Source organism: Rhinolophus sinicus, linkage group LG03 (genome assembly GCF_036562045.2).
Source record: "Rhinolophus sinicus isolate RSC01 linkage group LG03, ASM3656204v1, whole genome shotgun sequence".
Taxonomy (NCBI): domain Eukaryota; kingdom Metazoa; phylum Chordata; class Mammalia; order Chiroptera; family Rhinolophidae; genus Rhinolophus; species Rhinolophus sinicus.
The window spans coordinates 146,693,809-146,719,330 of record NC_133753.1 but is presented as its reverse complement, the minus strand read 5'-3'; the positions used below and the strand labels follow the sequence as shown (position 1 = coordinate 146,719,330).

Here is a 25,522-nt window from a genome sequence, read left to right as displayed (position 1 = left end):
TCCTTCTCTCTCCACACACATATAAAAACACACCAAAAACGCACATTATTCAAATGGTTTTTCTAACAAGCAATTTCCCAAGATATGTCTGTGGGTGTATATAATTATATTAAGTCTTTGACTTCCAGCTCTCTATATATCTGAAGATTAAGCCTCTTCATTATCACAGTTGCAAATGTCCGTTTTAGCCACTTGCTATCTTGTTGTACCAGTAAGTGAAATGGACATGCTAAGTTGTTATATTAAAGAGAGCTGGTATGTATGCCTCAACACATACATTTTCACACTGTGTGCTACTAGGTACATGAGGGTTCTTTTCACATCTTTTCTTTTTAATTCTTGGTAGAGCGTGTATAATCAGTAACATAAACATCCATTAGTCAGTTCAGCCTTCCCTGAAGTATTAGTATTCTAAACAATCCTATTACCAAAGCATTATTTTGATACTTTATTAAAAGTCCTACAGCCCTAGCATTGCTATCCACCAACACAGTTTTATGCAATTAGGATTATAATGGAAACTTTATTACAGTGATATATAACTTGTATCATCCTAATAAAAGTTCCTGTACGTAGCAATGCTTTAATAATGTTGTTTCTGTAACAGTGATTCCTTAGTAATGGAGCTTCTCTCATGGCAACTTCATTATTAGGAAATGATTTCAGTAATAGAAATGCAAATAAAGATTTTGCAAGGAGCATTTTATGCATGGCTCTATTACTGACCTGCAAGCTTTTCATGCATTACATCTCATCATTATAAACCTACCATGTAGATTATAGTGATGCTTATTACTATCCTGTTACAGTTTAGCATTTGTGTCCTTCCAAATTATTGAAATTAACTGCCATTTTAAAGTAAAATTCAAGGGTTAAAATAATTTGAATTTTAATTAAATTTTGTTTCTAAAGCATTAAAAATGCCTCGCAAACCTTCTCTAACATTTACTGTATCAGAGACTGAGTGGACCAATAGCGTACAAACTGGAGCGTATGCCTCCTTGGGTGTATGTGAACACTTCCCAAAGGACATGTGGGTATGGAGAGTTTTAAAGGAATGAATTCCCAGACCTTCTACCACCACATGCACCCTCCCATGAATCCATCTGCTGGAAAAGGCACTCATGGTCGAGATTTTTCCTTTCCCACATCCCCTTGTTGCCTCTCTCCCACTGTACAAAACAAAGGCCTACCTCACTCCCATCCCATCCCTTACCATGGCATGGTGCTCAGCCAGGGCACCAAATAAAGGAACAATTTGACATCCCTTTATTGATCCTCTGCCATCCCAATCCATATGTTTAAGAGTCAGGAAGGACAGGGTAGTGGTTAAGGACCTAAGCTCTGGAGCCAGTGAGTCTGTATGTGGATCCACGTTCTGCGACCTTGAGGAGCCGTTTATGCCTTTTCAACCTTAGTTTCTGCATCTAAAAAATGGGGATAATAAGAGAAGGGTATTGTGAGGATTAGGTGGGTTCATACACATATGAATAAAGTATGACCTGTAGGTTATACTAAATGATGCTATTAACTTATGATTTCCAAAACTATTTTTCTTTATATGTTTATTTGTTTATTAAATTTTATATTTATTTTGTTTTGATCAACTGAGTACTACTAAGAATTATAATGACAACTCAGACATCTTAGTTAACACTTAGAGCAAAATGGTCACAGAAAATTTTGGAAAATAAACTCCTTTCTCTCTCTATGTATATATATTTGTTTATAAGAATATGATCAATAAAAAGCTTTTAAGCATAAAATATACATTAGGATAAAGTTCTTTGAGAGAAGCAGATGAGATGAATTCAAGGAGAAAAATATAGAATATCCACTTGTTCATATTTTTAAAAATGAATGATGGTGGGTATTATAGCACTGTGGCATTTATTTTCGTTTGAGTGCATTTAAAAGAATGACATAATAGCATTATTTGAAATTGTAGGTATATGCAAAATAGTATGTATATTTAAAATTGTCAACATTTAAAATTCAGAGGAAAATTACATCCTTTACAACTATTTAATGAAAAATTTTAGTAGTCAGCTTATGTGCCTAGGGGTATGTAGATATATAGTTCGTAAATGTAGGTGTGTGCAAGCAAAAAAGTTCAAAGACATTGGAATAAAACATTCATTTATAGGAGTAAAGATGTAAGTGAAAGTAGAGGTATAAAATTACCTTTATAATTTGTTTTCTGAGTACTAGGTATTAAGAATATAGGTATTAAGAATACTGTGATTTTTATCAACTTATAAAACTATGTAAAATTCTAGAACTCTGAGGCTCCCTTGGCAGAAAGTCATTTTGACTCTGTGTGGACTAACCTGACTGAATGCCTTCAGTCTTTCACAGAGAAGGTTGGTGTAGAGACAACAGGATAGTCCCAGGTTGATTAGTAATGCCTGGGAGAGAGCTCTTGGTTTTGAATGGGAAGCTGGGTTTGTCCTTTGATCTGTTTGTGGAAAGGACCCTTCAGGAGTGATTCTTGTCCTGAGGCAGAAATGGAGAGGCTCTATGGCTGGGTGGATGCTCTGAGAGTTTCCTTCCTACTGGAAAAGGCAGCTGTTACTACTACTAGTGGAGCACCCACTAGGACAAGAAAGAATGAATGGGCCTCTTATGAGGGACATCCTAGCAGTGGACTATTTTCTACCTAAAAAAATAAGAAGTGTTGAAGAAAATGTATATGCCCTCAGGTGTGTTTAATTCCCATTATACTTATGTCAGTTTGACATGCACAATTTTAGTTTTCGTTCTTATTTCATGCCATACCTCAAGATGAAAGTTTGGATGCCGTTTATATACTGGGCAGGTTTCATGTCAGCATATCCATAGTTGTAACCATAATGAATATACAATTTTATGTGCTGGTTTTTACACTTAACATTACTTTCCAGACCCTTGCCAAGGAAAGTAGAGCATTTTAGAGGAGTGATATGATAATACTGTAGCCATATTTATACCAACTGGCACAGAACCTGAGAAGAGCATAAGTTTTAGTTAGTGTGACTTGTTGGAGCCTATTTTCATGGACCTTTGAGACCTAGGCACCAGCTTGTTGGAGACTTGGCGTGGACAACGCAGGCCTGCTCTGAGCGCTTGGAGCCTTGGCACACCGTTTCCTAAAAGTTGCTGCTCCTGCTCCAGCCAATCTGGAAAAGTATCATCCAGGAACATAATGTGTTTACAAGCATTTTAGAGAATCGCCCAACCCCACCCTGAGCCTAACCCTTCTCCGTATGTTCTCCTGCCTCAAGTCAGTAATTCCCCAGGGTTGCATCTTATGGCCAAGTCAGAAGTGGCATAAAGCCTATGCTGGTTGTCTACAGTCTTTATAGAATCTGTATGATGTTTTTGTGAAATATCTCAAAGGAGAGTCTAATTCTAATATTAAGACCGTGCTACTTTAAACAGTGAGGTACTAGTCAACCAGTTTTTATTGATGGCAATATAAATTAGTTCAGTCGTTTTGGAGGGGAATATGGTAATATAGATTAACAACCATATAAATATCCCTATTGTTTTTACTCATTCCTGAAATTTTATTCCAAGGAAATAATCTATAATCCATAATATATATACATAGATATGTATATATATATATATACACACACATATGTTACACTATTACACAGTTTATGATAGTGTAAATAAAACTGAAAAATGATCTAAATCTTTAATAGCTAAAGAGAAAGTTATAAGGATTATGCAAAATATAAAAAGTATATGCAAAATAATGTTAGGTAAGAGGAAAAATTGAATCGCAAAATTATATAGTCACTGTGCACATAACTATGAAAGATAGAAAGGTAGGTAGATATCAATAAAATTGGGAAGAAATCAATCTTTAAGAGGAAGGAAAAAAGAGCTCAAGGATGACCTAGTCTGAAGTAATCATGAAATTTATTGACTTTGCTGGTCTGAAGGGCCATGGTGAGAAAATAATGGTGAGCTCAGAGCTCAGCCTTTGACGCAGGGTTCATCTCCTGAGTTCATGTAGAAAGCCTGTGTATTTCCTGATACCAGTTTTCTTTTTCGGTTTTAAACTCTCTTTTTGGGGAGTCCTAAACTTTCTTGTCTAGAAAATACTGAACTAGATCCAAACTATAAAAATCGGTTCTTAAAACTCCAACAGAAGTTACTACAGAAACATTAAAAAATTGATTTGGTCAGGAAATGGGATTAAAGTGTAATTTTTTTATTCTGACATTAAGTTGCTTACATTTTTAATAAAATATCTTTAAAATAAACTGCCATTCTTGCCCAGATGTATCAGTTTATTCCTCTCTCTAATGCTTGTTTGCAAAATACAAGGATACAAGTATTGTCTGAAAAAAATATCATGATTACATTTTTATATAGAAGAGTATAATTTCTTAATACTGCAGACTGTCAATAGCATTGTTTTTGTTATGTAGTTTCAAATTATTGGTAGTCTAAAAAAAGGGGGAGAAATGTCTCATAGTAGCTAAATTTTTATAGCTAAATTTTTACTTAACATTTTTCATTATTATACGAGTAATAGTAGATTTTTGTAATGAGTTTATCACATCCTTAGGAATTTTCTTTATGGAATCTCTTTTGAGAGATCTAAAGAGAAAAACTAATTTTAACTTAAAGAAATTACTGGGAAATCTGATTCTTGGAATAAAAGGAATCTTTTTATTATTCTAAGTTGGGTAAGAAGCAAAAAGAAAATATATAACTGTTAGCTCTAAACAAGGGTGCTTTTATTAGAAATTTACATTGATTATATATCTAAAGAGAAGCATTATGGGATTTTAAAAAATCGTCTTGAAGATTCATCTGTATGTTTTTCTGTTGCTTTAAAATTCTATATGTCACCATTCTAAAAAGTAATTGTAGTAATAGACTGCTATTTTATTTTGTGTTGTTCACAAAACATCGTCCTGTGTGATAGTTGGCAGACATTAACATCTGGTTATCAATAAATTAGGCTGTTTTGGGAGTTTGTTCTTGAAAATCCCTGAATTTACTGAGTTCTGATTCATCACTCTGTACCCTAACATAACTTGCTCTAGTAGTGTCACTGTTTTAGTGACTATACCAGAAATAGATTTAGTAAGCCACAATTGTCACCATTATGTAATAGAGAGGAAGGGGGGAAAGTAATTAATGCTTGGAAAGCAAAGCTCCAAATTGTTTTCCTTTAAGACAAAAATAGAGTAAATGTAATGCCTGCAAATTGTTTCAGGCTGAAGGGCTGCTTTTAGTCTTAGCAGGCTTGGAAATGATGGGAAAAGACTACATTCTGTTCTTGAATCTGGACAGGAGTCTCGGCTTCATCGTTTCTGAGTGCTGCGACCTTGGATAAGCCACCCCTCTGAGAAAAAGAAATAGGGGGAGGCGGAATGCAGGACCTTCCGTCTGGCCCTCCCAATACTCAGAGAAACCAAGAGTGTCTACTGACAGCACCACCCATCAGGTGTTTTTTTAAAAGGGATATTTCCACAGGAACAGAACATTTTAATAAAAACATTGATATGGAACATAACAAGGCATTTAAACAGAGACTGCAAGTCCTTTTTTTCTTCATTTAAATGTTTCATTTTTCTCTCTGTGACGCTATATAAAATCTCATCAATATACAAAATTATTCTGAGCCTCAGATTTTCTCATTTTCTCTGGATGAGAGCTTTGATTAGCTTTTTACAAGTTCTTCATTAGTAATTCGCTTGCTTTCTTGGTTTTTATTTGGGGAGGGGACTGTCGTCTCTAATAAGTTTATGTTTTATCAAAGAATTCTTTGAGGATGGTCTGAAATATGCTACTCTGTGTTGTGATACAGAATATTACAATTCAATATTCTTTATAAAATGCAACCAACAAGTGCTATTAAAGATTAAGTGTTCATTTCTTCTTTTTGATGCTGGTGGCTGGGGTGGATTGTTCAGTCTTATCATCATGCCTGACCTAGTTGTGCAACCGTTCCTGTTTAATTAATAGACATTTACATAAGCCCTGTTTTTCCCCCAGCAAGCTTTATAATGGTCTTGTTGGTTATCTCCTTTCACCCTGTGAAGTATCAGCAGTTCTATTTCCATTTTGCATATCAAAATACAGAGAGATTAAATTATGTACAGCAAATTGATAACTGAATAAGTTTGGGAACTCAGAGTTCTGGCATATTAATGGTGTTGCTTAAAGCGACAACCCATATAGACTCTATAAATATATTCAAGCTCTGCTCTCTAATCCAGGAGTTACAGTTCGGACTGTCAGCAGCCCAGGGAGGGAGCCCTTTGTAGATTTATGCGGGGGTGGGAGAATTCGTTTCTGGACTCCCTCTGGAGCCATGAAAGGAAAGTTTTGTTAGCAGAGGAGATGGTGTCTGAGAACTATGCTGTGATGTCTGTAATTTTTAATAAAAATTCTAGGAAACCTGGTGGCTTCTGCATAGCATATGAATTTAAAGAACTGTCCATTCTTTTTCTTTGAATCCACCTTCCCCCAAACCATTAGAATTTTATTTTTAATTAACTGGCCACAGAATGTCAACAGGTGCAGCCAGAGCAAAGCGTAGTTTCACTTGGCACCCCTGCCCTTCCCAGAAACAAGGAGAAACTTGCTGACCTTTCTGGGTACTTGGACAAGACTTTTATTTCTTTCCTATGTTTTTTATTTTTCTTTAATATTTTTTCACTGTCTTTCTACCTATATCCTCACTCACTTATTAGGGATAGAAATCTGTACTGGGGAATTTCTTCTTTCCACCTTTTACCCTGTCTTTTTTCAGAACTATAGGAGAGGATTACTTGTCCTTCAAACCTTGCTTTTTATCTTGGATGGGATTTGATTACTTCCAGAGAATACTTTGGATTTTACAGAGATTGCCTCAATCATTTAACACCACTAACAACAAAACAAGCAAAAATCAACATTTTTCTTCTCCAAATTTACCAAACTTCTCAGTCTTACTTAAAAAATGGAAGTCTGTGTGTCTCTCACTTTAACTCCGTTCCCATTAAACTCAGAGTAGCCGCTTTTTATCTTAAATTCTACCGCCACGTTCTTCTCTTCCCCCGACCCAAGTCCTGACCATTACTTAAGATCTGGACCAGATTAAATACCTTATCTTCAGGAAGTCTTTGCTGACCCCTCTGCCTACCAGTCAGAAGTAACCTCTCCTTTATCTGAATTCCCCAATTCCTGGATTTGTACCTTTTGAGTGATATATAATCTGTTGTATATTATAGCGATTTCTGTAATCCTTGAACTGCAGATGTCCTAGTGAAGCATGGGGAGAAATGAGGAGAGGAGAGAGGAGGGGAGGGGAGGGGAGGAGAGATGTCCTATTTCATTTGACTCAGCTCATGAAAATGTACACCCTGTGTACATTGTGTTATTTCCAACTGCAGTGCATTCAATACAGCATTACAGAACTGCACAATTACAACAAGCATTAGCTCTGTAGGGTGAAAATAGTAGTTGAGTTGCGAGAATCAGGATCTCACTATGAGTATCATTCCAGGGAATGATTGGTCTTCCCATTCGTGGGGCCTGAGGCCTGGGTCACCTCCGTGTTGTGATTTTCCTTTAGTTTACTGGTGAGCTCCTCTCTGGCCTCAGGCACTTGCAGGCTTTCCTCAGGATGCCCTCCATCTTACAGTGGGAAGCATCTCATTTCTGTGATCCCTACACAGTCTTCTCTCAAATGTGAAGCCTCCCCATGCCTCCTCTCCAAAGGCTGGAAAAAAAAAATCTCTCCCACAGAGGGCATCTCTCTTGCCAGCTTTGCTTGTTCCTGGTTACAAGTGCTATTACTCACCCTCCCACCCCCCCAACCCCCATCAGGCCAAGTGAAATTGCTGTTCTCCTAGGGATCTGCTTTTCTATTCTCTTTAGAAATCCTAACAGAAGGGGAGTAAGTGGTGACAAACTTATTTGACCTGTAGAACTCTTTCCCCTGGAGATAAAATCCAGGACTTTTAGTACTGGGGGTGCAACTGGACTGTAAACCTCAGGCGTTGAGATAATGGAATGTTGTCTTATGTCTTTCTAGTATCTAAAACTAGAATGTAAGCTCCATAAGAACAGATATTACTTCTGTCGTGAGTACGCTTATATGCCTAGTGCTTAGAACAGTGCCTGGCACATAGAACTTGCTCCATAATATTTGATGAATAAATGAATGGTTGGATGGATGGATGGATGGATGGATGGATGGATGGATGGATGGATTGATGGATGGGTGGATTCGTGCATGAGTTAAAAGCACATGAAATAATAAAGGAGTGAGATAAGTAGGAAGGCACGAATATAGCTATATATTTTAGTAGTATTTGACTCGCTTCTTAGTCTGTGTAACACACCTTAGTGGGGTACTGTGGTGTGGCAGAAGATAGGTTAACTCAGAGAATTAAAATTTACATCTTGGTGCATCGATTATTTTTCAATGATAATGTAGAATATTATTTTTTTGAGAAAACAAATAGATTTTAAAATTGCATAGTTGACCTAAGTTTTTATGTGGAGAATTATTTCTAACCATCCTTTCAAACCCTTTCTTTTGTTCTTAGATACAATTTGGAAAAAAAATAATTGAGAAAACAGATATTGAAGTTCTTATGTTATGTGAGGACTCGTATATGAGGTGCTGTCCCTGGTTTTGTGACAAAGAAAAATAATTTTCTGTCCCTTTTATGTCCCCCCGGTGGCATAGGGGGCCACTGGTACTTTCCGCACAGATATTCCCCTTTACGGCACAGGTTGCATGTACCAAAAACAATTTACTTGGGCACAGTAGGATGTCTTTGTCTATGTAGTAATTCCAAAACTATTTATTGAGTGCCTACTAGATGAAAAGCACTGTCCTGGGTGCTGAGAATAACATAGTAACCAGAATACGTGTATTTCCTCTGCCCTCAGGGGACTACAGGATGGTAGAGAAAGACTCCTGTAAGCAGTCAATTCCTTATAGAACAGTGTGGAATGAAGCAGTGGGGTTAAGCATGGGGTTCAATGAGAGCACAGAGGGAGGCCACCTGAGGGGAGGCAGGGCTGGGATAAAAGAAAGCTGAACTCTGTAGGAGAGAAATGGGCATGAGTAGGTGAGGGCGGGTGAGAGGTTATTCCGAGCAGAGAGAATCACATGTACAAAGGGCCGGAGGTAAGAAAAAGCCATGTGTTTGCGGAATAGCAAGTAGTTGAATGGTAAACTGTACATGAATATAGGTAAATATCTAGTATTCGAATTTTGAACGAGGTGTTTTTAAACATAAAGTGATAAAAGAAATAAAAAAGGAGGAAAAGTGTAAATTTAATTATCTAATATCACTGTCCACATCTAAATCATCGTGAACAAATGTAAAGACAAAAACCTGGAAATAAAAATATTTTTAATATTTCTACAACTTTTATGAGAGCAGGGGTGATCTGTCTATGTATCACTATGCTACTGAACTCTGACCCCGTGCATGGCTCACAGTGACAATTGAATGAATGAAAAGGATCAGTGTTCTCAAAAGGTCCTGAAGAGCTAATATAAATTAAGGAGAAAACCCCTATGAAACCTCAACAGACAAACAGTCAAGCACACATAAACCAACATTTCACCTTGGAGCCATTCCTGGCTCTTTCCTTTTTCTCACACAGTATATCAAATCCCTTAGCAAATCTTCTTGGCTCTACTTTCAAAATAAATCTCGAAAGTGAACATTCCCCCCATCCATACTGCTGTCACCTAGTACCAGCGACCATCATGTCATGTCTGGGCTACTACCATGCCTCCTAGCTGTTCTTCCTGCTTCCCCTCTTGCCCTTCTTCCTATATCATACTTTCTTCTACAGTATCAAGAGTAATACTTTAAAAGGTAAATCAGAATATGCCACTTCTTTGTTCAGAATCCTCCAAAGTCTCCCCATCATACTCAGAATCAAATTCCAAATCTTTTCTTTGCCTTACAAGACTCTACGTGATCTTGCCTCTTATGTAGTTACTTCTCCAGTCTAACTCCCGACACTATTCCCCTTCATTTCACCTGACCTTCCTGGTCTTGTTGCTGTTCTTTGACCACTCCAAGCACACTCCCTCACTAGGGTCTTAGGAATTTTGTATTTGTCATTCCCAAGGCAAAAAGTTTTATTTTGCAAAGAATTACACGGCTTATTCTTCCCTTGGTCAGGTCTCTGCTCAAATGTAAGCTCTGCACAGAGGCGTTACTTTACCAACTTACCTAAAATAGCACTCCCCATCATTCTATATATGTTTAAATTTTCTCTCTCTTCCCCATATGACCCTCTTAGCCTTCCTCTGTATAGAACATATAAAAAGAAAAAGAAAACTATCCCAAACTAATTCCTAAACACAAGCCTATCCTCATGTGAGTATGGAGTTGGAATCCTCTTCTCCCCTCTCACCCCCTAGGCACTAGACAGAAGCATATATAAACTTCTATGAAGGGATGCATTTTTAATACCAGGCCTTAAAGAATTACCATATTTATAGCCCTACTATTACATCATAATTAAAAAGGACAGAATTCATAATTAGCCATTAAAAGTGAGGGCCAGCAGAAACAATAAACTAGTGTCAGACCCTCAAATTCATATATTGAAATTTTTCAGTGCAACAATATAAAATGTGTTGAATATACTTTTAAAAATGGAAGAAAATACTGAAAATATGATATAGGAAGAAGAGGCTATAAAAATAATCAGGAAAATTTAAGAAATAATCAAATAGAACTTTTAGAAAGGAAAGTATACAATTAGAAGGCCTAGACCAAAAAGCAGATAAATATAGTTAAAGAGAGCATTGATATATTAAAAGAAGAATTTGAAGAAATTACACACATTGTAGCAAAAATTGAGAAAATGATAGTCAATATAACAGGTTAAGAGATATAAGGGCGAGAGGACAAACATGTCTAATAGGAGTTCCAGGAGAAGAAATGAGAGAGAATAAAGAAGAGGCGATATTTAAGTGTGGATACTAAGAATTTTTCAGGATTGTTGAAAGAACACTGACATTTAGATTCTGGAAACTCAATGAACCCAAGTAGGATAAATGAAAAGAAATCCAAACCTAGATGCATTATAGTAAAACACCAAAGAGAAAGAGAAGATCTAAAGAGAAATGACAGATTGATAGTTGACTTCCATACAGAAAAAAAATGAAAGACAAAAGAAAATGGGATAATACTGGGGGTGCCAAAAAAATGTATACAAGTGGACACGTTGGTCATCGTTGCTCAAGCAGTAGTTCGCCATAACCAGACGTTCTGGATGCTGATGGTAACTACTTTGAGCACCTCTTGTAATTGCAGAAGTCAAAGGTGACTTGTATTCATCTTTTGTTATTGGTATATATTGAGTATTACAATTTTAATACAGTTTTCCTTTCTTAAAATGTATATACATCTTTTTGCCACCCTCTGTATAATCAAAGTGCTGAGAGAACATAATTGTAACCTGGAATTTTTTACCTACCAAAACTTCTTTTTCAAAAATGAGGGCAAGATAAAACATTCACAATATGGGACTGTTTACTACCTACAGATCTTCATTAAGGGTCTTCTGAAGGACATATTTCAACAATAGAAAGAATGATCCCAGGATAAATATGTGAGATATAAGAAAAAATGGTAAGCAAAAATAGTGAAGTGTGAGTAAATCTCAACAAACACTGAGTCACAAAAAACTAATAATATCTAATTTATGAGGTTAAAAAACAAAAGATACAATTGAAATATTGGACAACAATGATACAGAAATCAGGAAGAGGTGATCAAAGTTAAATATCTTAAGGTACTTGAATTATTTAGGAAAAAAGTAAAAATATTGAGTAACTGTGGATTTTATTAAGTAAAATATTTACTTAAAAAATGTGGGATAACTACTAAAAGTTTAGAAATACAGCATGAACTTTTCAAACTAATTAAGAGGAAAAAAAATTTTGAGTCTACATTCAGTCAATCCAAAATAAAGCAACAGAGGAGGAAAAAAGGAAACCAAAAGAAGAAACATTAAAAACAGAATGAGTAAAAAGTCTAAAATAGGATAGAAGAAATGAAGTAAAATTATATCAGGAATCATAAAACCTGCAAATGAAATAAACATTCCATTTAAGAGACAGATTGTAAAGGTAGATTTCTTTAAAAATCCATCTATGTTCTTTTTACAGAAGATATCTCAAACATAAGGACACTAAAAGATTGAAAGGCAAATAATTTTTTAAATGCCTAATGTAAAAAGAAAGTTGGTGTGGTTATATTAATATCAGATAAAAGTCCTTTTTTGACAGAAAGCATAATCAGAGATAAGTGTGATCACTTCTTATTAAAACTTCATTCTCTAGGAAGATATGCTTATATGCATTTAAATAACACAACTTCAGGATAAAGCAAAAATTGACAAACTACAAGCAAAAATGGACAAATTAATTATCATGATGGCGATCTGAACTTCTCAGAATTGGTAGATCAAGCAGATACAGATAGAGAATAATACATGGACAACACAAATGCCTTCCTTGATCTAGTGACACATGGGAAGCCCTCTAGCCCACAACTGAAGATCACATAATCTGTATGCATATTCTTTTAAGCACCTATGGAACATTAAAAAAAAAATTAAGAACTAGAAAAATCCAAACAAAATATATACAGAAAAATGATAAAAATAGGTACAGAAATCAGTACAACAGGACGCAAAGATACTTAGAGAATTTCAACAAAAAGCACATATGGCAGGGAGTGACACATACGTAGTGGGCACTTGATAAATATCTGTTCAGTGAATAATAAGCAACAGACAACTATAAATGTGTGTGTATCAAAAGGTCTGAAAGGAAATTCACCAAAAAGCGATTAAATCTGAGTTGGACAGTTTTAAGTTATTCTGCTTTTATTCTTTGTTCTTTTCTCTATGCGCTGAGCTCTCTGTATGTATTGCTCTTACAATTTTATGAAAATACATTATTTTGAAGTAAAAGGTATATATTTGAGGAGATGGACTAGAGAGGATTAAAGCCAGGGGATGTCCTTGACACCAACGCTGGTCGCAGGGTGAGGAGCTGCAGTACAAGAGTGTGGACTTTGGAGGTGCTTGGCCCTCACTACATGGATGACTTTACGCATAATTTCTTTGAACCTGTTCTCCAATAAGAAAGCCTTCATCAAAGAATTATTTGGATAGGTGACCTCGTGCAAAGCACATACTACAGTGCCTCGTACTGTACATGCTCAATAGCCATTTTGCTTTCCCTGCTTACAGGGTAGCGGGGGGCAGGATGAGGGAGATACCCTTCTCCATTTCTAAGGAATGTGCCCAGAGAAAGGCAAATTTGATCAGTCTGGAATATGAACCTGGATGAAAGCTTGGAACCTGGATGTGAAATTATATTTGTGCTCTCCTGGAGAGACAAGAATACTAAGAAATGAACCAAGTAACTCATCATATTTATTAGAAGTAAGAATAAAGGTGTAATATTATCATTTCCTTGCATTAGTCATATCTAGTAGTTCTGAAACCAATTCACAGTATTCATGTCAGACTTATTTTATGAGACATTTAACCATTGCTAAATTAAATTTCATAAGAGAATGTGCCTATATAACTCCTCAGGAGTTACGGAGATAGAAATCTGACCCATCATTTCTATTTTCACAGAAAACCATTTAGCAGAACTTTGTTCCAGTAGAAGTGTTTATTGAGTTGTAAGCCTAACACAGTTCATTGGCTGCATGTATTTCCACACTGACATTTTTCTCAGCGCAGATTTGCATCAGTTCATTAGTACTGACAGCAGATGGTAGCACTTTCACACAAATTTACCTTCTGAATTGATCTAAGAAATGTCACTAAAAAAATTCTGACAGTTTTGATGTTCTTCCATTTCTGAAAATGGTATCTTAAACAAATAAAGTGTAGGATTTTAGATATTTTTTGAATTCCAGCACATAATTCCTAAACCAACTAATAACAGCTTTCATCTCTGATTCCGGCTGTCTGAAGGAGAAAGGGGAAAATACAGATAATCTTTCTTGATTGCATAAGTCTTAACAAATCTCCATTGCAGAAAAATGGCTTTTGGAAAATATTATCTAGATTGATTGTCTACACTGATCAAATGCTTCAAATTATTTAAATTTTTTTCTACTTTGCTTTGAATACAAATTGTTTGGCTTGCAGGATCAGCTGATTTAAAGTGGCTGAAAAAATAGTATTGGCTCAGGCTGCAAAGCTAATTCTGTCACTGCTCCAGCACTAAGATATCCATCGACAAGACTGACCACATTTTAAAATTACAGATCCTTTGTCTTTAGTAAAAGTTAAATCATTATCAAAATATAAGACAAGAAGACCTAATATTTACTAAGTGAATGAATGAGGGAACATATGAATTCTAATCACACCAGGGAAACTTTTTATTTTTCTGCATTATATAACCATTATTATTTTCTTAATAACTCAAGGCCTGCATTCAATAGTCTTATATACTTGGAAACAGGATTTATTTTGAGTATTTTTAAAATAATTTTTCATGTGTTTTTAAAAAGTAATTAATGATTTGGTTAATTTGCCACAACTAACACATTTGAGGTAGCATTGAATGTTGACTGCATACAATTTAACCATGTAATTAATTATTGGATGCCTATGACACATTGCTAGAAGAGTGGTCATGATTAACAACATACTTAAAGGATTTGTTAAACAACAAAAAGGAGATTTGGGATTCCAATTGCTCTCAAAAACAACACTTACTAACATTCGAACAATAGAAAAAAAGTTAATACTGATTAATTTAACTTAAACATAGCAATTTTTGTTCAATATGTTTCTATTTCCCTTTTCTGTGTGCTATTATTGTCATGTGTACTATATCTATATGTGTTATAAACCCAACACTGCAGTATTACAATTTTTGCTTATATAATCTATGTCTATTAAACTAATTAAGAGAAGAAAAATACTTAACTCATCTTTTGTATTTACCATTTATGATGCTTTTTATTCTCTCCTATGGACTAAGTTACCCTCTGGTATTAATGTCTGAAGGACTTACTTTAGTTTATCTTATAAGGCAGGTCTATTAGCAAGGGATTCTTACAGATTGTTTCCCTGGGAATATGCTTATATTACCTTCAATTTTGAAGGATAGTTTTGCTGGTGATAGAATTCTTGGTTGACAGCTCTGGGTTTTTTTCCTCTGGAACTTTGGATATATTCTTCTGCTGCCTTCTGAACTGATGAGAAGACAACCATTATTGTAATGTTATTCCTTTTTTATGTGATGAACTATCTCTTTCTTTTAAGATTTTCTCCTTGTCTTTGGTTTCAGCCACTTGATTATGGTGTGTCTAGATGTGGCTTTATTTTTGTTTCTACTTAGGGTTTGTTGAGCTCCTTGTATCTGTAGATTAATTTTTTTTAAAATCAAAGTTTAGAAATTTTCAAACAGTACTTTTTCAAATATTTTGCTTGCCTCTTCACTCTCTCCTCTCCTCCCAGACTCCTATTACATTTATGTTGGTACACTTGGTTTTGTCCCATAGGTCCCTGAGGCTTTGTTCATTTTTCTTTATTTTTTTCTTTCATTTAAATTGAATAATTTCTACTAATAAATCTTCAAGTCCACTAATTCTTTTAACTGCTATCTCATATATACTTAACCTATCTAGTGCTTTTGTTTTTCCCCTGTGTTGTACTTTTCAACTCTAGAACTTCCATCTGGTTCTTTTCATAGTTTATATTCCTTGATTGAGATTACCTATTTGCAGAGTCATTATCATAATTTTTCCTTTTTAACTCTTTAAATAGTTTTCTGTAGTGCTTCAAACATATTTATAATAGCTGCTTTGAATTCTTTGTAAATCTAGAATCTGGACCCACACAGAGTAAGTTTTTATTAATTGGCCTTTTTTCCCCTTAGTATACATCACACTTTTTTGTTTCTTTCCATGTCTCAAAGTTAAGCTAGACATGTTAGATGACGTATAGTTGCAATTGTGGAGTCCAATATTTTTCCCTGAGTGTTGTCTTTTTCTTGTTGCTATTGTATTTGTTTGTTTGTTTGTTTTAGGAACTTTCCTTGGCTTTATCTGCAGACTTGCCTCTCTGTACATATGGCCATTGATGTCTTTGCTTTTGTTTTTCATTCGTGTTTTCATGCTTTAGCCTGTCTTCGTTGGGGTCACCCAGCTATGTATAGTTCTCTGGTTAGCCAACAATTTGGGCAGACATTGTGCTTAAATACCTAAAGCTCATAAATCTTCCCTCCTTTGGCGATAGATGTGTGTGGGTGTTGGAAGCACATTCACAATTCAGTTAATATTCAAGTCAGCACTATCAGGTCTTCCTGTATCTCCCCTGCACATTTATGTAGTTCCCATCAGCCAGGGACGCCTGGAGAACTTACGTAGTCCTTCTACAACTGTCTTGCCTCCAGGATCTTCTCATTAAATTTCTGATTGCTTTGCTGCTTGCTTCAACTGGAATTACAACATCTGGCTAGCAGAGCTACAGTTTTTCCTTTTCATTTAGTACTAATTTTGGTATTTTTATTGCCAACGCCACTGGGTGGTAGTTTTCACTGTCTGTTGAAAATCAAGTCAGCCCCACTGGCAGCACAGCCACTGCTTCTCAAGGACAGCTCCCCTCTGGTAAAACTTACCCATTGATGGAATGGGTGGAGGTGGGTGAGGGTATGGGGGTACTTCTAGGCCAGAAGGCTGCAGTTTCTAACTTGAAGTTCTAGCAGCTTTTCATGAATCAAACACTTCTCAAATTTTTTGTTTGCCTTTGGTTGATTTTTACAGCCCAGAAACGGTTGCTATTTTGGCAGTTTTTTGTTTTTTTTTTCCGTTTTATAGTTGTTTTTCAAGAAGATTTGCTGACCTCAACTTTCTGCTACAACTGGAAGTCGACTCCTATTGTTATCTATGTGTAAAACTTTTCTTAATAGATTATACAAATATGTCTTAGATTATACAAAATGATTCCTATTTTAAACTGATCAACATAACATAGCTTTGCCCTTTAAAATCAAAAGCATCTTCGAAAGTAATATAATTTTTATTTTAAAATCCAATTTAAACTTTTGATTTTAAAGACATTTGTTTTAATATAGTCTATCTTATTACAGAGACATGAATTCTCAATATAGTAAAGGATAAAAAATGTTAAGGTTTTTTCTTTTTCAGGAAACCAAACTTACATTGAAGAAACGTCCAAGCTGTTCTAAAAGTTCTTCTAAGGCATGAGAGTTTCTATTTTTTTTCCTAAAGGTGTTTCACATGAAGATTACCATGCATTTTATTTTATTAGAGCATAACCTTAAATATTAATATGACTGCTTTAAGACTAATATGACTATTGTTTGAAGAAAAATGAATACTAAAATGTAGATTACTGAAGTGTTTTTGAAGTGCCTGAATTTTTAATTTAAATTTATTTAAATTATTTTTCATCAATTTTTTTTCTCAAATACCAATGTACTGATAGTTCTAATTGCCATATATGTATACTTAGACTTTTTACTAAGATCTCTCTTGCCTTTAGTTATAATAAGTTGTCAACTGTTTTCCAATATTTAGACATTAATTAGTTTTTACCATGCTACATAACTTTATAGGAGCTCCCTGTTTTTAGATATTGAAATTGGGCTTCTTTATAGGGTACAGTAGGCCTTATTCTGGATGTTGGTGTGCTATTATCCTTGTCTATTTAGATTCAGTGGGTTGAATAATAATAACCAACTAACTGCTTATTATGTGTTAGGCACTGTTTTCAACACTTTTCTGGCATTTTCTCATTGAAGGAACAATCACCATCAGTCTATGAAGTAGATGCTATCATTAGTTCTGAGTATCATATAAGGAAAAATAGACATAAAGCGGTTAAGTAGTTTGCCCAAAAGTTCACAGCTACTAAGAAGTGGAGCAGGACTTCACTCTGAATAGTCTTAACTGCAGAACCCATGCCTGCTCTTGCTATATACGTGGTAAGACAATGAAGATCGCAAACTAATCCTTAAAAAAGTGCTACATACCTCGTTCCTGAATATCAGTATGGTCATCTTCAAAGTACTCCCCTTGGGAAGCTATGTACCGACACCAGTGCCTAGACCACCCTTCAAAGTAATTTTGGAACTCTTTTTCTGGAATGGCCATAAGAACTGTTGTCGTATTATACTTGATGTCCTGAATGTCATCAACCTGTCTTCCTTTCGATATTTCCTTTATCTTTGCATAAAGAAAGAAGTCATTGGGGGCCAGATCAGATGAGTAGGGAGGGTGTTCCAATACAGTTATTTGTTTACTGGCTAATACCTCCCTCATGGACAGTGCTGTGTGAGCTGGTACATTGTTGTGATGCAAGAGCCATTAATTGTTGGCGAAAAGTTCAGGTCGTCTAACTTTTTCATGCAGCCTTTACAACACTTTGTTAACTGTTCAGTTAGTATGAATTTGTAACGAATAATCCCTCTGATATAAAAATAAAATGTTAGCAACATCATTGCAACAAGTTCGCGAACTTAATTGTCAGACTTCATAGACTGAACAGAAGATGAGTTGCAGAAGTAAAGTCCAATTCTTTACTCAGCAGCATCAAATGAGCAGAGCTGTAGTGTGGCATGGGCCTATATCTGCTTAGAAAATGGTCCCCTGAACTATAAGTGTGCATGTATCTCTTGGATATATGTTCTACTCTAATATGGTTTTTCTTTTGAGGTCTTGTAAAGGTTAGGCCAAAGGTCTGTAAGGAAGAGATAAGGTCATGACTCTCTGATGAAGTCGTTCCTCATGAGTGTCACCAAGTCCTCAGAAAACTGAATTGTGACAGGTTAAGATTTTTGGAGGACACTCTTGGGTGGTGGTGAGTGCTTCCATCCACCATGTAGGCCAGGAAGGGAAGACTCAGTCAAGGTCTTTTCCTAATGTCCTACATGACTCAAATGGGCCTGGGAGCCCCAGTATTGTACTTCTGGATCTTCAAGAGCCCTGTTTCTTTGTGTGTTTATTACCGTTTCTGTATTCCCAGGCTTTTAGTGGAGTCTTGTTTGAACAGTCTCTTCTACCTCAGCCACAGGCTTGGGCTTGGATGTTTAAAGCTGGAGGAGTTTCCCCATGGGTATGAAAGGGATGCCAAGGGAAGAGTGAGTCCTAGAGAGGAGTAGAGGCTGCATGGTGGAGCTGACACGCCCCATTATGGGTGTTTCCATCTAATACCATCCTTGGCGGTCTAGGTTTCATTTTGTTAAAGAAGGTAACATGTCTTCTCATCAATAAGATGTGGTTACGGCTCTTTATTCCTTCCATTGGTTACTAATAAAGTAATCAAAAAAATTTAGACTAAATTTGGCTTTCTACACCCCAACCCTCCAAACAGTAATTATTTTAGTCCAGGATAATCCTAAAATTCTTTAACATTTCCTATGCTCATTTCCCTTTACAGTCTTCTGCCTCCAACACTCTGGTGCCAGACCTCTGCATGGTAGGTTTTTTCTTGTCATTCCGAACTCTTTTTAAAGATCACTTCTTTTGTGAGGCCTTCTCTTCATCAACTCTAAGCCACCACGATCCCTCCAGAACCACGTTACCCTGTTTTATTTCATTCATATCTTGATTATCTTGTATATTTATTTGTTTTGTGTGTTTATTAGCTGTCTCTTGCACTGGCATGTAAGTTCCAAGGATCAGGGACTTAGTTTATCTTTGAGATACAGTGATCTCTATAACTATATCCAGAACTATTCCCGAGAGACACATAAGAGATGATCAATAGATACGTGTTGAATTAATAAATATTAGTTTAAGGCAGGTAAAGGAAGCCAGAATCGAGTTGGTGGACAGGAGGAGTTACTACAGGAATAACACATCTGGGCTGTGACCCTGGGGTCTGGTTAGGGATGGGAATGAGTGGTGGGGAGAGAGCTGGAGAGAAGGAGCTCAGGCTCTGCTGTCAGAATCAAGCTGCTGGGCAGAGACATACACCAGCCCACACCCAGTGGATAACCCAGCCCTCACCACACATGTAACCCCCAAATCTCCACATCCAATGTCTCCAGTACAAGAGAAGCTGTCCCTCCCATTTCTTGTGAGTGGGTGTGTGCACGTACGTGCACGCAGGCATGAATGTTTGGGAGTTGGTGGGGGGAGGTAGCAGGGAAAACCGCACATAATTCTTCCCATGGGTAGCTCTGAGTTCAGCTTCTCCTTGGATTGGCTGAGAAGAGGAGAAGAAGCTAGGCAGCCCCTAGTCCAAATTCCGCTGGCAGGCTTGTTTTATTTGGCCCACACTATGTTAAAGAAGAAAAAAATGTGCCGACGTTTAAATTTAGGAGGTTTTACCTTAAAATCTGGATGAAAAGCTAGGTTATTTTGACAAATCAGAAGCCCTGGCACACTGACCCTGCATTCCCGCCTGTCACAGCTAGCTTGAGCAGATAGCTGGCACAGCCCCAAAGTGCCTTTCCCCTGCTGGTGTACTTCCCTGGCCTCGGTCCTTCAGGTCCTGCATGATCTTTGCAGGTATTTGTTTGGTCTCTTTGGGCTGACATAACAAAATACCACAGATTAGGTATTTTATGAAAAATAGACATTTGTTTCTCACAGTTCTGGAATCTGGAAGTCTGAAAGCAGGTTACCAGACCTTTCTCGTGAGGGCCCTCTTCTGGGTCATAGACTTCTCACTGTGTCCTCACATGGAGGAATGGGGCAAGCTCTCTCTCTGGAGCCTCTTTTTGTTTTATTTCTGTTTATTTGTTTTTTGGTTTTTATTGTTTATTAAAGTGTAGTTGCCATACAATGTTATATTAGTTTCAGATGTACAGAATAGTGATTTGACACATATACCTTATGATGGGCTCACCACAGTAAGTCTAGTAACATCTGTCACCATACAAAGTTATTACGATATTATTGACTATCTTCCCTATGCTGTACATTATGTCTCCATGACTTATTTTATAACTGAAAGTTTGTACCTCTTATTCCCCTTTATCTTTTTCATCCACCCTCCCTCCACTCTCCTCCCCTCTGGCAACCACCAGTTTGTTCTCTATATCTATGAATCTATTTCTGTTTTGTTTTGTTTGTTCGTTTGTTTTGTTTTTTTTAGATTTCTCATATTCATGAAATCATAGTCCTATGTTCCTTGCAGCATTATGTACAATAGCCAAGATAGGTAAGAAACCTAGATGTCCATCGATAGATGACTAACTAAAGAAGATGTTTTGTGTGTGTGTGTGTGTGTGTGTGTGTGTGTGTGTGTCAAATGGAATATTACTTGGCCATAAAAAGAATGGGATATTGCCATTTGCAATAGCATGGATGGACTTAGAGGGCATTATGCTTACGCTAAGTGAAATAAATCAGACAGAGAAAGACAAATACTGTGTACTGCATGGAGCCTTTTATATAAGGTCCTTAATCTCATTCCTGAGGGCTCCACCCTTATGATGTAATCACCTCCCAGAGGCCCCACCTCCTATCATCACACTGCACATGAGGCTTTCAACATATGCACAAACATTCAGATCATAGCAATATTTGAACTTGCAGTCTCTGGCATAATGGTTAATACACAATGGAAATACTCAATAAATTTATCATGAATCATTGTTTTCGTGTTGATAGAATTTGTGCATAGATCACTCACTACAGAGAAACCTGCTAAGGCTCACCATTGCTTGCCAAATGATGCCCACATCCCTAACCTAGCAGCAGTCTGACCTGTATCTTATCCAGTCATTCTGCTACAAAGGCAGTGGTGTTTCACCACATGGGCTTTTAACTCATAGAAACAGCCCTATAGTCTTGGGAGAAACAGAAGGAGGGAAACAGATAAACAGAGAAACTCAGAAAGAGAGACAGACAGACAGAACAACTTAAATAATGCAACACGTCCTCCCTGCTCTCACCCCCCGCCCCCCATTCTATCCACCGAACATGCGTCCATTGGCACTGAATGCAGTTAAGCCTGAAACAATTAACATGTTGACAAAATTTATATAAAAGAAAGTGCAAATGATTTTGGTCCCCTTACCACTAACAAAGAAATGAATAAAATGCATTGTTCAGATGGTCAGGCTACTACTGGGCTTCACACATATCCTTGAGGAAAAACGAAAGAATAATTAAAGACCCAAGGGAAACACTAGCTGACAAGGAAAGGGGACTGATAAGATTTATCTACAGTTTGTATTGTGTAAACCAAGCCATGTGCCCTCCTATGATTGACTACTATTTTATCAGTACATGACTCCTTCTTAGCAGCCTCTTCTCATGTTTGGATTATGAATTATATTTCAAAACTGCAATCTGTCTGTATCTTAATTTAATATCTTGGAATTTCAAACAAACCTTTGTTTTAAAGGAACAAACCAGATAATGTATTTTAACTTTTTGAAGTTAAATCCTGATGATGTATTTTAACTTTTTGAAGTTAAACACTGGCAATCCTGAACCAACTCTGATTCTTACAGGAGCATCCAATCCTCGGGCAACCCTTTTTCGTACTTCATCCCTGCAAGACAAGTGAATTCATGACTCCTCTGTTAAAGAATTCTCGGAAAATCAATAGGTACGAAACACCATCAAGATACATTGGCTTTTACTCTGATTTTAAAAGTGTAAATCTTTTTATGTGACTCTGAAAGCTACGCTAAAAAAGAAATATTATTTGTAATAATAACAATGGCTAACACTTATTGATTTTTACTGTGTCCTGGGTGCTCTTCTATTTTAAACATATTAATGCATTGGAGTTTTATAATGCCCCTATGAGCTAAGTTCTATTATTTTACCCCGTTTACAGAGGAGGACGCTTAAAGCACAGAGGGGTTAAATGATTCAGCCAAGGTCACACAGCTAGTTAAGGCGTGGAACTGGGATTTGAAAATTGCAAAACCACCGGTTTTGCCTCAGAGCCATGCTCTTAATCACTGCACTCCACCACCTTAGCAAATGCTGTAAATTTTAAGCATAAAATTGGAATCATCTGGGGGACTCAGGAATCCCAAGGCCTCCAGCTACCTTTGTGAGCAATCCTCACAGTTTTTTTGGAGCTTGAGCCCTTGTCAAACAACAGCGCAGACATTTGGAAATGCTGGGATTCCAAGTGGTGGGCACACCTCTTTTGTTGTTGGTAACTGATTTTCTACCATTCGTTCAAACTGCAACGGAAACACTAAAATTGTCTGTATCTTCACTTGTTTCCCAGGAATGTCAACTACATCACATCTTGGCTGAGCATTGTAGGGCCAGTTGTTGGGCTGAATCTGCCTCTGAGTTATGCCAGAGCAGCCTCTCAAGATGAATGAAATGTCGAATGACAGGTAAAAAGGAAAGCCCAGATTGAATGTTTTGCTCTTACAAAGATCCTGGTGTCTCTCTTGTACGTTGATAAGTTGTCCCTGCTGTCCCCACCATGTAAGTTTGCTTTCATGTCTAATGAGCTGACCGCTGACTTGCGTTTTTTGTTTTCCAACCAACTAGCACCCAATCATTTAGCAAGCATTTTACTTTGCTATAAGTGACACTCACAGGACAGGGTATTTTTGTTTTAGAATTGATCTTCTTGAAATAAGTCTGTACTGTTCAGTTAACCTTCTTTTATCCTCTTGACTTTTGTTTTGTTCTTGTTCTTCAGATTCTTCTATTGAGTCAAAGAGCTTAGAAATTGCAGCATGAAGAATGCTGAACATTGACATGGCCCACCCTGGTTTTAATAGGATCCATACCGTGAGTTTTCAGGTCACCAAGATTTTGACATGGATTTTTTTTCCCCCTTGGAAGCAAATGTCTGCAGCAACTGATATACCATATATTTGAAGAAATACCTCAAAGACACAAATCAATATAAACAGCAAAAAGTTAATGTAACATGATAATAGAAATACTGACCTCATAGGGCATTTTCAGGTCATTTTTTCATGTCGCTGAGACATGTCTTCTTCATCTTTAGTATGAGAGTAACAAGCTACCTCAACAGAGTTGCTGTGAGAACTCTGTGAGATCATTAATACCTGAGAAAATATTGTAAACTATTATATAAGATGTTCATTAAATGCTCTCCTTTCTTATGTTTGACTTTTATTCACCCAGTCTGTCAATAAGTTTACTAGCCAGTAAAGTATTAAGATGAACATAATCTGGAAGAATTTTTCGTTTCGGGTTACTTGTTTTGTTTTTCATTTTAACTTGCTAGGGGCTGAAACTAAGAGAAAAAATGTAATTGGCTCTTTAGAGCATCTAGATTAGTGTCTGTCAGTGAGGGATGCACTGTGGAATCCCCTGAGGATCTTTTACAAGTACAAATGCTGGGTACCACCTTGTGAAACAGCCTCTCTGGGGTCATCCTGACGCATTGGGTCCTGGAGAACCTCTGGTCCAGATGTGCCTTTAGTGTGGCATTTATTTGTATTGTTTTCATCTCCCAACAGGCCTTGTCCAATTCTATGTATAACTGCGGCAAGTTGGACTGACTCCTAACATTTGTCCCGGCATTGCCCCTGAGACCACCTGATAGTAAGGAAGTCCAGGAGTCATTTGTTCTCAGGGTGGCCCCCTGGGTAAATGGTTAGGGTGAAGAGATTACCTTCTGGGGAACCCAAGAGGACTGTGACAGCACTTCCAGTCTGCAGGATAAGGGCAGGACTCTCATAGAGGGAGCGGAAGTAGAGACAGTGTTAGTTCAAAATGTTAGAAAAGCTAAAAGTAAATTTTAAAATGCTGAGCTGCACATATTCATACTGGGATGAGAGCTGCTTACATGCTTGCTGGGCATTTTGGTATTTGCCACTTAACATCTTTTCAACTTCTGTGAGGGATTCCTCCCCCTCTCCCCACTCTCCCCAATGTAAACACAGATTTCTCAGCAAGTCATTTCTCAAGCCATGTCATTTCTGGGTTTTAAAAAATTATAATAATGTTTAATCTGGATTATGTACTTGTCTGGAAATACCAGTTATCTTTTGCTGACAGATTTTGAGATGATAGTATTATGTCAGTTTGGGGCCAGTGTGTTGTTTTGCTTAAAGTTTAAAATAATTTTTTTTTTGTTTTCTGATTGACGAAGACCTGAAAATTCATCAGTGGCAGAAAAAAGTTCTGAAATTCTCCTATATGTTGTGGGGACCTCCTTCCCCAGATAGATCCCTCTCCTCAGGCAGCTCTGTTTCTTTTCAGAATGTTTTTCACTTAAAAAAACTTATACTTTTTGGTTGATAAAAATTTTCATTTTTATAAATGCAGTTATATAACAGGCTATTATCCCAACAGTTATAAAACAGAAAAAAAATTGTTTTGTCAAAGTAAAACTTCTTTCTCTGGAATATGAGAATTTTTCCTCTGGGTTTCTTCTCCAGCTAACATAATGAAAAGCCCCTTCACTCAGAAATAAGGCTGGTTAAAGCAGCTACCAGCCAATGTCCTAAACTCTGCTTTTTTGTGTGACCGTGGAAAAATTGCTTCAACTTGTTTGGTCCTCAGTTTTTCTTGTTTGCAAAATGAGGAAGTTTAGCTGTGTGACTTGTGAGGGAGGCCCA

General features: G+C 36.7%; 1 protein-coding gene across 1 annotated transcript in view; it reads left to right on the top strand.

The window, feature by feature from the left end:
* Positions 1 to 23,308, top strand: part of ATG10 (autophagy related 10) — a 334,391-nt gene extending 311,083 nt beyond the window's left edge. The window contains 2 exon segments of the mRNA XM_019746380.2: positions 22,460 to 22,557; positions 23,197 to 23,308. Of these exon segments, the coding sequence (XP_019601939.2) occupies positions 22,460 to 22,557; positions 23,197 to 23,308 (210 nt within the window).
* Positions 23,309 to 25,522: the final 2,214 nt, after the last annotated feature.